At 39.1% G+C, this 18,821-nt stretch overlaps 1 protein-coding gene across 4 annotated transcripts in view; it reads right to left on the bottom strand.

Moving 5' to 3' along the window:
• The window catches only part of ATP10D (ATPase phospholipid transporting 10D (putative)), a 127,154-nt gene that overhangs the window by 89,164 nt on the left and 19,169 nt on the right, over positions 1–18,821 (bottom strand). For 3 of the 4 annotated variants that reach the window (XM_018049419.1, XM_018049418.1, XM_018049420.1), the window contains one exon: positions 2,225–2,551. In XM_018049419.1, the coding sequence (XP_017904908.1) occupies positions 2,225–2,514 (290 nt within the window). In that variant the 5' untranslated portion in view covers positions 2,515–2,551. Of the gene's footprint in view, positions 1–2,224; positions 2,552–18,821 lie in introns of those variants that run through there. The other variant, XM_018049421.1, reaches the window with a different exon arrangement.

The raw sequence follows: 18,821 nt of genomic DNA, 5'->3' as shown, positions 1-18,821 counted from the left end.
TCATTAAATCTATTCTAGTCAATATTGCAGTGTGACTATTGTGAGTTGTGTAACATAATAAAGCACAATAGGAAGTACTACTTTCTTTTAAAAAGTTCAAAAAACTTAAGAGGAAATTCAACATTAATACATTGCAAAAACAAAAAATTAACTCTAACGTTCCGAAGTTAACTTGATTGTCCAAACATTAGATTCAAACAAGGTTCAAAATAATTAGAAAATCCTGAGGGTTTATTTTTCCCTGAGATCAACGCTTCCATTTCTGCTTTCACATTACTGAGAACTACTTTTTAAGGAACTACTTCTCTCTTTTATATGATCAAATATTTCCCACTGGACCCTAAGGCAAATGCAAGCAGCCTTTTTCCTTAAAAGAAAGAAACTAAATCTCAACTTTGCATGGTCCCTTGAATTTTTATCACATATTTTTCCCACGGCCAAACTTCTCAAAATAATCTACACATATTCCTCATTTCTCACCTCCAATTCCTCTTCCCCTGAAGAGGAACCCTTTTTGCTTCTTCTGTGGCTTCAATGATTTGCATGTACAGTTCAGTTCAGTCGCTCAGTCATGTCTGACTCTTTGCAACCCCATGGACTGCAGCACACCAAGTTAACTGCATCTAGATGTATAGGACTGGGCCCTGAACTCTATTCAGGCTCTAATTCTATCATGGGCACAACTGCAAACTCCATACAAGACAGAAACATCCATAGTAGTTAAAACCATTCATTCAACAAATTCACATCTGTTCTTTAACCATATCCACTGTTCCATAACTGCATGGAATATACAGAGATTAAAAAATGAGGATGAATATATATGAAATGAATAATACTGGAAAAAATAGCAATAAATGCTGAGAATCTCTATACTCACATTAGCATCTCAAACTCAACATTTACAAAACAACATAACCTTCGAGCCAACCTTCTTGTTATTCCTGTCTTTCTTTTTCCTCTTAATAATCCTGGTCATCATAACTCAATTTGCTCACATCATCTTTTCACTCCTTTCACTTAATTCCTTACATTTATCCATAGTATTTGTAACGGATTATCCTCTTTTTCATCCCCACATTGTTCTACTTTCAGGTCTCTATTACAGCTTGCCAAGATGTATGCAGCAGCTTCCTAAATGTTCAATCCTGCTTTCAATTAGCCTCTAACAGTATCAGTCACAGAGGACTACTTCCCAGGCCTCCAGCAAATCTTCTATGCCATTGCCATTCTGCTTTTCTTTGTATTCCTTCCTCCATCTGAAATGTGCTTTACAGATATCTCTGCCTTGAAAATCTCAACCTTCATAATTAACTTCACATGCCACTTTCTTTCTATTGCTCTGGCTAATAGTAGTATTTCTCTTTCTGAGGCTTCCATCCTGGTTGGCAGCACCTTATAGCACTTATCACATCCGCTGTGTCTTTTCATTGTATGCACATCTTGCTGCCCTTGCTAAATATAAGACTCCATAAGGAAAGAAGCTTCATGTAACCTTGCATTTCCTTCAATACTTAACCTGATGAAAGGGCTTCAGTAAATACATATTACACTGAATTATATCTGCTTTACCTCATCTTACCACTTACATCTGTATTTACTTCAGAGCTCTATTTCCTCCTTTTATGAGGAAGAAAAAGCTAGGAGCTAGTGGCTAAGACTCCCTGATCCCAATGCAAGGTGCCTGGGTTCAATCCCTGGTCAGGGAACAAGATCCCACATGCTGCAACTAAAGATTCCTTATGCCACAATGAAGATTTAAGATCCCATGTACTGTAACTGGGACCCAGAGCAGCCCAAGAAGTAAACAAATAAATATTTTTTAGAAAAGAAGAAAAGGCCATAAGTCAAATTTAAATACAGAATTAACATTCTTTTAATGGACAGAACACAAAAGCAAGAGTGAATAGACTGAAGGTCATATCCCCTCATTCACTTCTGGCAGGACATTGGTTAAACTACAGGGCCAAACTTAGTTTCCTTATCTGTAATATGCAGATAACAATATCTTCTCTTGTCACGAGAAAGCATTTTATTAGTCCTAAAGTGTTATACGAATGTAAGGAGTCATCATTTCACAATGGGACCCTACCAGAAATCATCAAAGGTAATGTCACGAGCGTTAGGCTTAGGTATCAGACATTATGAAAATGAAAAATTTTATATATTAATCAGAATGACAAAGAACATTCTAAGTTTTTTTTTTCCCAAAAAATAAAAGTACCTGTGAAATTGTTCAAACAAATTTCTCGGCACAAAATTCAACAGCGTGTACTTTGTTGTCCGTATTCTGTTGTTCACGTAGGTTCCAGAGAACTTTTCATACTCCTCCTTGAAGAGCTGGAGGTGGGGAACAACAACCCGATGCTTTCCTGCCAGTCTGGGGGTCTGGGAGGACTTGCCCCCGCAGGCAAGCAGAGAGGAATAGTTGTATGGTCTCTCGTCATCGTCTGTGTTCGTACGGCCGATCAGCCGCTGCCAGTGATACCTGGCCCATTGAAGAGGCTCGGTCATGTCCAAAATGCGGGGAGATCCAGGTTGCACAGGTGATCTGGCAAAACAAAGAAAAATCCATTAAAACAATTCTCATAAACTTCTGGAAAGTCTTAAAGAACAGTAATGTTAGTAAGATTAAATTTTTTCTACACTAAACAAACAAATGACTCAACAATTTATTCAGTATTGTTTTATCGTTTAGTTGCTCAGTCGTGTCTGACTCTTTTGCGACCCCATGGACTGTAGCCTGCCAGGCTCCTCTGTCCATGGGATTTTCTGGGCAAGAATACTGGAGAGGGTTGCCATTTCCTCCTCCAAGGGATCTTTCCAACCCAGGGATCAAACCCGCATCTCCTACATTGTAGGTGGATACTTTGCCTAGACACCTAAGAAGCCTTATTTAGTCTAGAAGGTAGCAATATGAGAGTAAAACAAGTCACTAAAAGTCCATTTTAAACAAATCGTAACGAAATAGAGCATACAGCTTCTGTCTTGTGGGCTGATCACCTAACCAACAAGAGATAGCACCCAAAAGGCCACTCCACAAGTTGAGACAAAAACTTTGTGCTTAATGTGTACAAGTCTCAATTTACCTAATCAATTTTCTCATCCTTGAAATGGGATTGTCACACATGTCAGGAGACTGTTGGGAGGATTAAGGGAATAACATATAAATCACCTAGCATGAAGTCTGATATGGAGGAAGCAATCGGTAAAGCCCGTGCAGATTACAAAAATAGCCACAAATGCTTTCCATCCCTGTAGTCACACCCCTTTACCCATGAAGTGGTGAAGTCTTTCTCTACCTGCTGAATCTAGGCCTGGTCTCGTGGCTTGCTTTGACTAATGAATCACTAGTAAACCTGATACAAGCAAAGGCTTGCAAAGTGCCTGCTCATGGGACTCCCTTAACAACTCCTTTCCCACTGCTCTTGAGAACCCTGCGGCCACTACCACGTGTCTAGCCCAGGCTGGCAGTACTCATGATGAGTACTCATGACCCACTTAGCAACCATTGCTCCTATCAACATAAGGGTGAGGCCACTGAGTGCCAGCAGACTGACAACACCTGAGTGTGCCCAGATGATACAATCTAGAGCAGAGATGAGCTGTCCCAACTGAACTCTACTCCCACAATCAACCCATCACACTCTGAGTCAATAAAAGTTACACCACCAAGTTTTGGGGTGGTTTGATAGAAAACAAAATCTCTTACACCTCTTCCCTTATTTTCTCTATTTTCGAGTGTGTATTTTCCAAGAAATTCAGCCCTTCCTAGAACATGAGCTCATTAATTTAAGAAAAAAAAGCTCTAATGTTCACTAAGAGCACACTCTATTCCAAGCACTTTGCGAAAGTATTTAAGGAGAACCAACCAGTCAATCCTAAAGAAAATCAGTCCCGAATGTCCATTGGAAGGACTGATGCTGAAGCTGAAACTTCAATACTTTGGCTACCTGATGCGAAGAACTGACTCACTGGACTCATCAGGGTCACTGGACAAGACCCTGATGCTGGGAAAGATTGAAGGCAGGAGGAGAAGGGGATGACAGAGCATGAGATGGTTGGATGGCATCAGCGACTCGATGGATGTGAATTTGAGCACGCTCTGGGAGCTGGTGATAAACAGGGAAGTCTAGCATGCTGCAGTCCATGGGGCTGCAAAGAGTCAGACACGACTGAGTGATTGAACTGAACTGATCTTATTTAGTATTTACATTAATCTTATGACAGTCATTATTTTACTTCACAAAAGAGGAAATAGGTTTAGGGAAGTTAAGTGACTTGCTGAAATTTATGTGGTTAGCATGTAGATAAGGTTGATTCAAATCAAATCTTTCCAACTCAGTCTGTTTTTAACTGTTAATGTGCTTCATTTAACTTCACATCCAGAGTAACTGGTACTTAGTAGATAGCCAGTAAAAGTTCACTGAGTAGGCGAGGAGATCGGAGGGCAAGGTCTGGAAGCCTTGCTGTCTATTCTCGCATTATCAATGTCACTGCATTTACTTGATCCTTTAGGGTGGAGTTCACTTCTGGAGATTTTTAGTAAATCTGTGGGAATGTCCTGATAATCTGTATTGGTAACAAAACTCCCCTGATGAATTGGATTCAGGTGGTCCATGACCGCATCTGCAGAAAAACTAGGTTACGCGGTAGAAAGTACATGAGGTTAAAAATACAGAGACCTGGAGCCTCATCTCCAGAATCTCAGGGTCTAGGTGAGGCAACAGGTATGTAAATATATAAATGCAATCCCAAGTGCAAAAGAGTCTTCAAGGTAATGAAGTAGTTTGGGCAAATTCTCTAAGCTTCCTTCCTTTCTAAGCTTCATTTTAAGCTTATGTCTATGATTTTCTCTAAAGTATAACAACTAATCAGATATAGAAATTATCCCCCTAAGGATATTAAAATTATATTCAGCTTTCATGGATCTGAAATCATAAATCAATACGTAGCAGCACTGGAAGATTTGGTCCTATTCTAGTAATTCTAGTGAATCAATATTTTTCACAATCCATTCAGCTAATACACTTATTTACTGTATATTGGTCCTTAAGCAAACCAAGAGATTACAGTTACGCAGCATTACTATCACTGTACTTACAGAAAATAAGTTGAATCATAAATAATCTCACAAAAATTCATCAGATCTTTAAAACTTAAAACAATAAAAACAAGTAAGAGGCAGAAAATCCCCTTTAATGGGAAGAACACAATAGCCTCCAAATGTGTGTATTTGTGCCTGGATATAGACACCCATAATAGACAGCATCTACTACCAGTGAGAGAAAATATCCAAAAAGTCAATTTCATAGTTGTATACTAGGAATAGAAACAAGACAAAAAAAGTTCTACCCCATTGGTTTGCTGTCCTTTGGAGTTTGCTCTCTCAAATATCTGTCCATAGGGAGCTAAATCAAAGTAGACTGGTCAAAGTAGTCCTCTTTTAATATAATGTTTTAATCTATCTCTGAAGTAATTTGAAAAGCCTGTTTTTCACTTCAGTATAGGTGATGCATAACAACATGGGGGCTTGGGTGCCCACGCTCCTCATTGTAGAAAATCCACATATAACTTGTACTTGGCCTTGCATTTCCAGTTTCCAGGCATCTGCAGACTCAACCAGCCAGGATTTGGTTATATTGTAAACATTTACTACTGAAAAATATCCAAGTTTAAGTGGATCCCTGCAGTTCCAACCTGCATTGTTCAAGGGTCAACTGTATATAAATTAGCTTCTTAACCTATAAGAAGTAATGAGAGCTTGGAGAACTTAACGTAGTTCATAAGATATCCAGAAATTTTCCCAGAATAAGGATGTAAGATAGTGCTTTATTGATGAATCAGTAGATAATGTAAAATACTTAACATAAGCACTAAACACTTGTCATGTATTTCATCCCATCAGGTGACCATTATGACAAAACAATTTTTAGAAGGCTGAAACTAATACAACTTTTCATTATTTCTGGAAACCTTAAGAGTTTGCATTTACAATTAAACTCTTAAGACACAGGAGTGTGCATCCTGCTAGGGCCCTCAATCTCATACAACAATCTAGATTCTACTTAGATTTTTAAATTTCACAATAGAGTTTCTTGAGAATGCAAACTTAGAAATGATGAAGCAAATACAACACGTGGAAAGTGTTAACTTCAGGTCATCTTTCCCCATTCACTCAGTTCCAGAGGCAATTCTACAAACGGAAAATGTTTCATTGCCAAAGTATCCCCAGGTCCACCTTCCTCTGAGCCTCTCCAGTGCCCTTAAACTTGCATTAGGTGCTCTTTTTACTCATACTATCTTCCCCCTTCCCCCATTTCATCCTCTAGGAATTTCAGCAACACAGAATTGGGACTGGCTCAGTGTCCTCAGCATCCTCTCTCAGTCATGGAGTCTCTGTCCTACTCTCTAAGGCCATGTGACTTGCCATCTTGTAACGACCCTCCTTCCCTTCGTCACAGCCACTCTTGCCTGAAAATTAATGACTGGATTAAAGGACTGATCTCCAGTGTTCTTGCCTGGAGAATCCCCAGGACGGAGGAGCCTGGTGGGCTACAGTCCATGGAGTCACAAGTGTGGAGGTAATTAACATGTGGTGAAAATCCTTTCAAATTTCCAGCTTAGAATTTATACCATCTTAGATTCAGGGGGAATGACCAAGGAATCTACTTAGTCACTCTAGCTCAGAGCTTTCAAAATCTAACTGCTAGGACAGTGGGAAATACATTCTATTATGTAACACATACACATATATAGCTGAAACAACAGTACTACAAAGCAATTCTTGCCCTTCCTACTTGCCATGCAAGCATCTTCTATCCTACTCTGTTCTCTTTCTCTTTCTCAATCTCTCTCGTTTTAATACTGGTCAAGCTGGCACCAAGTTGGTTTCAAGGTCCACTAACATGCTGCTTTTTTTTTGTTTGTTTGTTTGATTTTATTTTTTTTTTTAATTTTTATTGAATCATTTTATTTTTTTTTTAATTTTAAAATCTTTAATTCTTACATGCATTATTCTTGGGAATGCATGTAAGAATTAACATGCTGCTTTATACACTTTGGAAAGACACCGATTGCACATGGCTCCTCATGGGTTGAACGCACACATGGAAGAGTGGATACATACATCCTCTGATGGCAGAAGGCAACCAAAACACAGTAGTTGGACTAAAGGCCCAGGAGAGGCCAATACTTTCCCCAGTAGCAAGAAGCCAGAAGCAGCTTTTTCATCTTTCTCCATTTGCCTCAGCAAACTTAAAAGCATACAAATATTTAGAAAAAGCTTCATTATTACTTTCACATAAATGTTCATCGAATTTTTCCTTTAAGATACGAAGGGACAGCAAATCACAGTAAATCACAGCAAGAATCTTGACATAAGTTTAGACGTTAGAGATTACTTCATCTAGAAGTCACAAGCCAGTAGCCCTTAAGCAAATTTCTACCTAATGATGTATTCTGTATCATGGTGTTGGCAAACACATTGTTTTACACTTTTTGAATATAGGACTAAAATTTAAAAATAGAGAAATTCACATAAAATACCGATAATTGACTTCTTTTAAAAAGAAAAGAAGTACAGAACACTGGGCATATATTCTCACATGGTAGCAAACATCGAAGTTTTTTTTACCATAGCTCCTCATCCTAATCCTGCCTTTTCTGGTTCACCAATTTTAACTGAGTGAATGAACACTCTGATCATCATTTTTTAACAAATCAAATTTCTCCTCTATAGACCCAGGTTTGAATATCAGTTGCATCACTTAACAGCTATGTGGCCCACATAATTAACCTATTAGCCTCAGCTGGCTAAGGAACACAAGGAGGCACCATGAAGTGTCATGGGGCACACAGCAGATTAACAAGAGTCATTCTTTTCCCCACTCTTCTCCTTGGCTGTTTCTGAACATAAATCAAGGTTGCAAACCCTGTAAATTGGGCTGAAGTCCAAACTTTCAACATATTGCTTGCAAATTAAGGTTGTCCAAGTCTAAGTAAATGCTCTGTTCAATACATCTAATGATACTTGCGAAGTAAGCAACATTCAGTAGGATACAAATAGAGATCCAATCACAAAAGACAGGCAAGACATAAAATGACCTTTATATCATCTGATCTCATCCTCAACCATTAACTCTACAATTCATTCTATGTTTGTGAACAAACTGTATTCCACTCCTGTGGTGTTTTCCAAGTTCCCCCAACAAGAATGCCCTGGGGGCCCTGTTAATCAGCATTCCCTAGGCCCCTCCCCTGGAGATTCTGATTCAGAGGCTATCGAATGGGGCCCACAAATGTGGAATTTAATAAGTACCCAGGTGACTTACCAAGGAGGTTGCCAAGTATAACCTACACCCTGCACCTTGGCAAATCTGCCCTCTCTTTGTGGCAGGCTGATCAATCATATAGCAACTCACCACATAAGCCTCTCTTCACCCTCTAGACTTTTGGCTTTACCTTAGAGAGGGAGAGATGGAGAAGGATCCACACAGGAGATACGGTACATTGATCCCTTCTCTGCTCTCATTACAAACCTGAGCATGACTCAGGCACTGCAATCTATGCTGCTGCTGCTGTTAAGTCGCTTCAATCGTGTCTGACTCTGTGCAATCCCACAGACAGCAGCCCACCAGGCTCCCCTGTCCCTGGGATTCTCCAGGCAAAAACACTGGAGTGGGTTGCCATTTCCTTCTCCAATGCATGAAAGTGAAGTCGCTCAGTTGTGTCTGACTCTTAGCGACCCCATGGACTACAATCTACCAGGCTCCTCCATCCATGGGATTTTCCAGGCAAGAGTACTGGAGTGGGGTGCCATCACTGCAGGTAGCTTCATTTTTCAAAGTCAGGGAACATAGCTAAGTCCTTTCCAGACTCCAAAGAGTCTAAATAATGCTTGCTCAAAGTGAGATGATCAACAAATGGCTGATCACTGAAGTGTACAGAAAAGTAATAGAAGGGAAATAGAAACAAAAACACACTGTTTCCTTTTTCATGGCTCAGCCTGGCCTTCCTTCCACAAAAGGAAAAGATGAAAGTTTAAGGCAACAGAAATAATTCGCTTTCAGCTTTGACTGCATCATTCTGTCTTTATTAGTAGAAGGAGTCTGCTTCTCCAAGTCTGAAGGACTTTTTTAGGAAATCATTCTGTCCTACTAGATTTGTAAGATCAATAAGTGTATAATCGTGATCAAGAGCATAGACAGGAGCCAGACACCGACATCAATTCCTGGCACCTCCACTTGCCACCTAACCTCAGTTAAAGACTTGTGAGGATTCAGTGAGTTAATATATGTAAAGCTCTTACAGCAGTGTGGGAAGCATGTAAGTATTAAGTAAAGATTAACAACTGTAGTGATAATCTGGGAAATGTTTTCTCAACCATAGTAGTTTTTCAGAAGTGTTCATTGAGAATGTTATGTATAGTATTGATAGTAAGGACTATATCAACTTACTCATTTATGTTTCATTTCTTAAAGTGCATGTAACTCACACTCAACCACCTGGTCACACAGCTTTAGCAACTTAGTTCTTTCACTGAGCTGGAGAGTCTGCCAGGCAACCAACTAGCTGAGCAGAGCAACACGCTCTCAACTACCCCAAAGGATAAAGAGAGCACTCTGACAGACAAAAGCGCTAATGAGCAACTTCATGCGAACCATTTTCAGAATTTTTCAAGAACATCATTCATAATTCAAAGACTTTTCCCACTCCATGAAGAGTTGATTTGTCATGGTTTTCCACTAGTAAACCAAAAGGCTCCATGCTTTATTTGACCTCATCCTCTGCCACTAACCCTTGAAAATTAACACAATTTTTTAAACATAACAAGAACTAGGTGCCTAAAGGTCATTCATCATCACTTGGAATAAGAAAGAACGTTTTAGATCTGATACATCACTCCTGAATGAGCTTCTGTCCTTAAAAGATTATTTCATTAAAAAGGAAAAAACCTACATAGGCTTTATTAAAATCTCCATTTCTAATTTCATTTTTAGTTTAAGAGCAAACTACTACTATATGAAAATTAGTAGTAGTTTGTTGTAAAATGGATTACAACAAACTTGCTGATGGTTAGTGATGGAAAAATACCACTCAAAGTTAAACTATATGGAGGTGGGATGGGGTGGGAGGTAGGTTCAAGAGGGAGGGGACGTACGTAAACCTATGGCTGACTGATGTTGATATACGGCAGAAACAAACAATATTGTAAAGCAATTATCCTCCAATTAAAAACAAATAAAATTTTTTAAAAAGATTAACTATATGTAAAGGACTGCAGGTTCCTGGGCTCAGCATGGCCACTTGAAGCCTATTACCCAGAAATATGATGGAGTCAAAGGCCACCTGATTCTGTACATCTTGCTTTAACTAACACATTAGCATTTTATCTGGGATTTAAAAGTTAATTAATATGACCATAGATCCTAAAGATTAAGATTCTTAATACATGCTGATACTAGGAGAGAGGATCTGGCATGAGATGAATACAAAACAAATGCTACATATACCCAACTGCAATACTACTTCATAGCAAGGCAACTATACGGCTGGAAAAAAAATGTTTTATTGTAATAATTATTTATCACCATCATATAAATATCTGTATGTACTAAAATATGTATGCATAAATTTTATAACTGCCACAAGAAAATTACAAACTACTTTCGCTTATGAGTATTGTTGGGGAAACAATAAAATTTAGCAAATGAAATACAATTCAAAAGAACAGCTGCTGGTGGTCTCAAAGGGTTGACAGCATCCTTAACTGACAGCCAGCAAGGAAACAAAGACGTAGGTCCTACAACCACAGGAACTGATTCTGCCAGCAATCTCAATAAGGCTGTAAGTGGATCCTTCCCCATCCTAACCTCAGACTTTGAGACTTGAGCAACAAACCCAACCTCACTGTTCCTGGACTTCTGATCTATGGAATTATACACTAATAAGCTGGGGCTGTTTTAAGCACTAAACTGTGGTAATCTATAGAAAATTAACACAGAGGCCCAAAACTAGATGCTTTTATAAACAGGAAGATAACATATGGAAAAGTGGAATTTCAAATTGGAAAATGGTTATTTAACAACTCTGGAATAAACTGACATTCATCTTGAAAACAGAAAGCTAAATTCCTACTCTATACATTAAAAATATATCTTTTATTAAAATTTTAATAAAATTTTAATTTAATAACTTTTAAGTTAAAAACAAATCTCTATTAGAACTGATTCAAATGTATTCTTGATTGGGAGCTTGTATACACCCGTGGTGGATTCATGTCAATGTATGGCAAAACCAATACAGTATTGTCAAGTAAAATAAAGTAAAAATAAAATAAAATAGACAGTAAAAGCCAAAAAAAAAAACAAATCTCTAGATTAAAAACTTAAATACAAAAATTACAATAAATTTACCAGAAGAAAATTTAGAAAGATTTACTGTTAGCTGAGAAAAACTTTCCAAAGAGAGAAGTTAGTAAAGACAAATGTTTTGACTATTCCCTTATCTGTCATCTATCTTATATACCAAAAATCATAAATAAAATCAAGAGACAAGTGCAGCTCATAATGATGGCGGCTGCTGCTGCTAAGTCGCTTCAGTCGTGTTCAGCTCTGTGAGACCCCATAGACGGTAGCCCAGCAGGCTCCTCCGTCCCTGGGATTCTCCAGGCAAGGACACTGAAGTGGGTTGCCATTGCCTTCTCCAATGCATGAAAGTGCAAAGTCAAAGTGAAGTTGCTCAGTTGTGTCTGACTCTTCGCGACCCCATGGACTGCAGCCTACCAGGCTCTTCCGTCCATGGGATTTTCCAGGCAAGAGTACTGGAGTGGGGTGCCATTGCCTTCTCTGCATAATGATGGCAAGCTCTTAATATTCCTAGTAACCAAATCAGTCATACAAATTTATAAGAGAAAAATTAAAAGGCCAATAAAATTGGGTAAGGAATATGAATAAGCAATTCTCAAAAGAGGACATCCAAAGGGCCAATAAATATGAAAAGACCCTCAAGCCTCACTAGTCACCAGAAGGTTACAAACTGAAGGTATAATGGAGATACTGTTTTTATCCAGATGACTGATAAATATTAAGATAATTATAGCCTGTGCTGGTGAGGATAGGTATAAACCACCCCCTGGTGAGGATAGGTATAAACAACAGGAGTGAAAACTGCTAAGATCTTCCTCCTCTTTTACCCTCTCTCATGCCGCCCAAATTGACAGTATCTCTTAAAATTTTATGACCCAGAGAGATGTTATGGGGAGGGAAGTGGGAGGGGGGTTCATGTTTGGGAACACATGCAAGAATTAAAGATTTTAAAATTTAAAAAATAAAAAACTAAAAAAAAAAAAAATTTTTTTTAAATAAATAAATAAATACATATGAATACTGATGGAGCAATGGGCTTTCCCAGTGGCTCAATGGTAAAAGAATCCACTGTAATGCAGGAGACTCTGAGACACAGGTTCAATTCTTGGGGAGGGAAGATCCCCTGGAGGAGGAAATGGAACCCACCCCAGTCATCTTGCCCAGAAAATTCTATAGACAGAGGAGCCTATACAGTCCATGGGGTAGTCCTCATGGTCACAAAGAGTCAGACATGACTCAATGACTAAACAACAACACCAGCAACTAACAGCAATTCCACTTTGGGGAGTCTTACCTGTATGTACAAGAATGTATACTGTAGTTGGGTTTTTTTGGCACTAACAACCTGGAAATATCAAGAAAGTCAACTGGAGAACAGCTAACTAAATTATAACATCCACATTATGGGATATTATGCATATATTAAAAAAAACATTTCTCTAACCATTGACCTGGACTGATAACTGTTTAGGTACTAAAGCAGAAAAGGAATAAAACAAATGACAGAGAAATGTAAATGTAATAATCCAAAATTTGCAAAAACGAATGAAGAACAGACATACGAAAGACCTGGGTTCAAAGAATGGTGAGAAGAACTTGGACAAAGTTCAAGTTTCACTTTGGTTTACCGCCCTAATGAGTAAACAGGATCTGCAAAGATCTGAGTAGCTGTAGCTCCTATCACCTGCCTAGTTTCTCATGAAGTTATGACTACTTAGGAGCTTTGTCAATTGTGGAGAATGAGAAGCCCGTCAAGAAACAACAACCTGGAATTAAGCCTTTTCAATTTCTTAGGCTGCAAAAGGGTCACATCAACACAAGAGAGTCTACTGATTAGTAACCAAGGACTGGTCCTCCTGCAGCACAGATTCATAGTCTAGGTTTTATTTCTTACAGCATCACTGAATCTTCCATTGACTGGCCTTAACACAAACTGCCTCAGTGTGTGCATGTTCATATACATTTGCAAGGACATGAATGAAAGTACAGAAAAATTCACACAAGTCTATTAATATCGGTTATCTCGAGGAGGGAATAAAAAGAAAACAGAAATTATTAACTTTCCTTTTGTTATAGTAAAAATGTGATGTTGTTCACTCACTCGGTCGTGTCCAACTCTTTGTGACCCCACAGATCACAGCACACCAGGCTTCCCTGTCCTTCTCCAACTCTCAGAGCTTGCTCAAAGTCATGTTCATTGAGTTGGTGATTCATCCAACCATCTCATCCTCTGTCGTTCCCATCTCCTCCTCCTTTCAATCTCTCCCAGCATTAGGGTCTTTTCTAATGAGCTGACTCTTTACATCAGTTTGCCAAAGGATTGGAACTTCAGAATCAGCCCCTCCAATGAATATTCAGGGTTGATTTCCTTTAGGATTGACAGGTTTGATCTTGCAGTCCAAAAAACTGTCAAGAGTCTTCTCCAACACCACAGTTCAAAAGAATCAATTCTTTGGTGCTTAGCCTTCTTTATGGTTCAATTCTCACATCCACACATGATACTGGAAAAACCATAGCTTTCACTAGCTGAACCTTTGTTGGCAAAGTAATGTTTCTGCTTCTTAATACACTGCCTAGGTTTCTCACAGCTTTTCTCCCAAAGAGCAAGCATCTTTTAATTTCATGGCTGCAGTCAGTGTCCACAGTGATTTTGGAGCCCAAGAAAATAAAGTTTGTCACTGTTACCATTGTTTCCCCATCTGTTTGCCATGAAGTGATGGGACCAGATGCTATTATTTTAGTTTTTTGGATGTTAAGTTTTAAGCCAGCTTTTTCACTCCACTCTTTCACCTTCATCAAGAGGCTCTTTAGTTCCTTTTGCATTCTGTGATAAGGATGGTGTCATCTGCATATCTGAGGTTATGGATATTTCTGCCGGCAATCTAGATTCCAGTTTATGCTTCATCCAGCCTGGCATTTTGCATGATGTACTCAGCAAATAAGATAAATAAGCAGGGTGACAATAGACAGCCTTGATGTACTCCTTTCCCAATTTGGAACCAGTCCATTGTTTCATGTCCATTTCTAACTGTTGCATCTTGACCTGCATATAGATTTCTCAGGAATCAGGTAAGGTGGTCTGGTATTCCCATCTCTTGAAGAATTTTCCACAGTTTGCTGTGATCCACACGTCAAAGGCTTAAGCATAGTCGGGGAAATAGAAATAGTTCTTCTGGAATTCTCTTGCTTTTCCATGATCCAGCAGATGTACGCAATTTGATCACTGGTTCCTCTGCCTTTTCTAAATCAGCTTGTACAACTGGAAGTTCTCGGTTCATTCAGTGCTGAAGCACAGCTTGGAGGATTCTGAGCATGACATTGCCAGCGTGTGAACTGACTACAACTGTGCGGTAGTTTGAGCATTCTTTGACTTTTGTCTTTCTTTAGGATTGTAATGAAAACTGACCTTTTCCAGCCCTGTGGCCACTGCTGAGTTTTCCAAATTTGGCATATTGAGTGCAGTACTTTCACAGCATCATCTTTCAGGATTTTAAACAGCTCAGCTGGAATTCCATCACCTCCACTAGCTTTGTTTTAGTGATGTTTCCTAAGGCCCACTTGACGTCACACTCCAAGATGTCTGTCTCTAGGTGAGTGATCACACCATCGTGGTTATCCAGGTCATTAAAATCTTTTTTGTATAGTTCTCCTGTGTATTCTTGCCACCTCTTTTTAATATCTTCTGCTTCTGTTAGATCCTTACCATTTCTGTCCTTTATTGTGCCCATCTTTGCATGAAATGTCCTCTTGGTATCTCTAATTTTCTTGAAGTAAAAAGATATTTTTAATTAAACTTTTTGAAGGAAGAAGCTGTAAATAATAGCTATGAAACAGTCTAAAACTGCCCGTGTATAGATGTGAGAGTGTATAGATGTGCCAAAGAACTGATGCCTTCAAACTGTGGTGCTGGAGAAGACTCTTGAGAGTCCCTTGGACAGCAAGGAGATCAAACCAGTCTATCCTAAAGGAAATCCACTCTGAATATTCACTAGAAGGACTGATACAGAAGCTGAAGCTACAACACTTCTGGTCACCTAATGCAAAGAGCCGAGTCACTGGAAAAGACCCTGATGCTTGGAAAGCCTGAAGGTAGGAGGAGAAGGGGATGACAGAGGAAGAGATGGTTGGATGGCATCACCAACTCAATAGACATGAATTTGAGCAAACTCCAAGAGATGGTGAAGGACAAGGAAGCCCGTTGTGCTGCAGCCCATGGGGTTAAAAAGAGTCGGACACGATTGAGTGACTGAACAACAAAGCAGCTGAGCTTAACATTGGGCCTGCATGATGCTACATGAGCCAATATTCTTTTTACTCCAGAGGCTAAAAAATAAACGAAGTTTTGAAAATTACAAGCTATCAATTTTAAGCCTAAAATCAATTAAGTTCAGAAATAAACATAAACCAAGATCTGCTTAGAGAATAAGTACAAGCAATTCTGCAAGGATTATTACTGCTTATGAAATAAATTTTTCATGTCATTTAAATTTCACAACATGCTGTGGAGTTTTATTTCCATTTTTCAGAAGAAGAAACAAGAAGTCAAGGAAGGTTTCCAGAACTCAAGACATACAATGTTTGATTCCAAAGGCATGCCTTTCCAACTAAACAATTCTACTTATATATAAAATTAAAAATAATCAAATATAATCATTTTAAGCTAAATTATTTCTAACCAGGGTATATTTTTCTAGACGATATAAAAGCTAGTCATTCAATAAGAGCATACCTAAAATTACATATCATACTATGTTCCCTCTTGTACCTAAACGTACTTGAAAGCAGTCAGTTCTCAAAAACCCCATTTCCCTTAATGAATGCTTAGTGAAGCTTGCAGCAGGGCAGATTACCAAAGGTAAATACAGGATAATGAACTCCCTTGAGTCCAGTAGGTATTTTAAAATTTCTGAGATCATCCCATCATGAGCCAACAAACAACTTGAAATATATACACGAGCTCACTCGCCCTAAAAGGAAAAACACGTTTGTGCATAGTCATTTCAAGATGCCTTTTGTGGATGTCAAATGCCAGGATGCATCAGGAAGTCTTGAGACACACCCCTGAGTCTGATACAGCAAATCTAGGGTGGGGATCTAGAATCTACATGTTTAACAAGTTTCCAAGTAGTGCTGGTATGCTACTCCTGGGACCCACTTTGAGAAACACCATTCTATACTATTCTGACACTATTCTATTTACAGTAATCCAAGTCTATGCGCCAACCACAAATGCCTAAGAAGCTGAACAGTTCTATGAAGATCTACAAGACCTTTGAGAACTAACACCCCCAAAAGATGTCCTTTTCATTATAAGGGACTGGAACGCAGACTAGGAAGTCAAGAGATATCTGGAAACAGGCAAGTTTGGCCTCGGAGTACAGAATGAAGCAGGGCAAAGGCTAACAGAGTTTTGCCAACAGAACGCACTGGCCACAGTAAATACCCTCTTCCAACAACACAAAAGAAGACTCTACACATGGACATCACCAGATGGTCAATACTGAAATCAGACTGATTATATTCTTTGCAGCCAAAGATGGAGAAGCTCTATACAGTCAGCGAAAACAAGACTGGGAGCTGACTATGGCTCAGACATTGAACTCCTTATTGAAAAATTCAGGCTTAAATGGAAGAAAGTAGGGAAAACCCCTAGACCATTCAGGTATGACCTAAATCAAATCCCTTACAATTATACACTGGAAGTGACAAATAGATTCAAGGGATTAGATCTGATAAGAGTGCCTGAAGAACTATGGACAGAGGTCTGTAACACTGCACCGGAGGCAGTGATCAAAACCATCCCCAACAAGAAGAAATGCAAAAAGGCAAAATGGTTGTCCGAGGAGGCCTTACAAATAGCTGAGAAAAGAGAAGCGAAAGGCAAAGGAGAAGAGGAAAGATACATCCATCTGAATGCTGAGTTCCAATGTACAGCAAGGAGAGAGAAGAAAGCTTTCTTAAATGATCAATGGAAAGAAAAGGAGGAAAACAATAGAATAGGAAAAATTAGAGATCTCTTCAAGATTAGATAACAAGGGATCATTTCATGCAAAGATGGGCACAATAAAGGGCAGAAATGGTATGGACCTAATAGAAGCAGAAGGTATTAAGAAGAGGTGGCAAGAATACACGGAATTCAATTTAGTCACTCAGTGGTGTCCTACTCTTTGCAACCCCATAGGCTGCAGCATGCCAGGCTTCCCTGTCCATCACCAACTCCCAGAGCTTGCTCAAACTCATTTCCATTGCATTGGTGATGCCATCCAACCATCTCATCCTCTGTCATCCCCTTCTTCTCCTACCTCAATCTTTCCCAGCATCAGGGTCTTTTCTAGTGAGCCAGTTCTTCGTATCAGGTGGCCAAAGTATTGGAGTTTCAGTTTCAGCATCAGCCCTTCCTATGAATATTCAGGACTGATTTCCTTTAGGATGGACTGGTTGGATCTCCGTGTAGTCCAAGGGACTCTCAAGAGTCTTCTCCAACACCACAGCTCAAAAGCATCAGCTCTTCAGCACTCAGCCTTGTTTATGGCCCAATTCTCACATCCATACGTAACTACTGGAAAAACCATAGCTTTGACTAGACAGACCTTTGCTGGCAGAGTAATGTCTCTGCTTTTTAATATGCTGTCTAGGTTTGTCATAGCTTTTCTTCCAAGGAGCAAGTGTCTTATAATTTCATGGCTGCAGTCATCATTTGCAGTGATTTTGGAGCCCAAAAAGACAAAAAAAAAAGATCTTAATGACTCAGATAATCACAATGGTCTGATCACTCACCTAGAGTCAGACATCCTGGAGTGTGAAGTCAAGAAAGTGAAGAGGAACTAAAGAGCTTCTTGATGAAAGTGAAACAGGAGAGTGAAAAAGCTGGCTTAAAACCCAACATTCAAAAAACTAAGATCCTGGCGTCCAGTCCCATCACTTCGTGGCAAATAGATGGAGAAATAATGGAAACAGTGACAGATTTTATTTCGGGGGCTCCAAAATCACTGCAGATAAGATGCTTGCTCCATATTAAGGCCAGGCAAGGGTAATACATCACTAAAAGCACTGAACTATTACTTTTGATTCCTGGTGGTTAGTATCATGAAAGGAAGTGCTACATGAGAATATAAGAAACTGAGTATCTTTCACTTTGACCACTAAAAAATCTTTGTGACAGTTCTATCATTTTTAGGATGCTAAACAGGAAAAAGTCCATTTTACTTAAGCACATACCCCTGTCTAGAAAAGAATGCTTAAATCAAGCTCACTCAGTCCCAATTCATTCAAGAACCATGGCCTGAAAAATAGACTCAATGGTTAATAGTGGGGAGACAGAAACAAAAGATGCATTTCTATTTACATCAGAGCAGCAGCCTCTAGCCCAGAATAAGGGAGGGGGCCAAGCAGAGCAAAAAGTGACAGGCTTATATCATTGTTGATGAGTCAAAGTAGAATTTTCAAATACAA

Source organism: Capra hircus, chromosome 6, assembly GCF_001704415.2.
Source record: "Capra hircus breed San Clemente chromosome 6, ASM170441v1, whole genome shotgun sequence".
NCBI lineage: Eukaryota > Metazoa > Chordata > Mammalia > Artiodactyla > Bovidae > Capra > Capra hircus.
The sequence above is the reverse complement of the archived record's forward strand: the minus strand, read 5'-3'. Positions and strand labels throughout refer to the sequence as shown.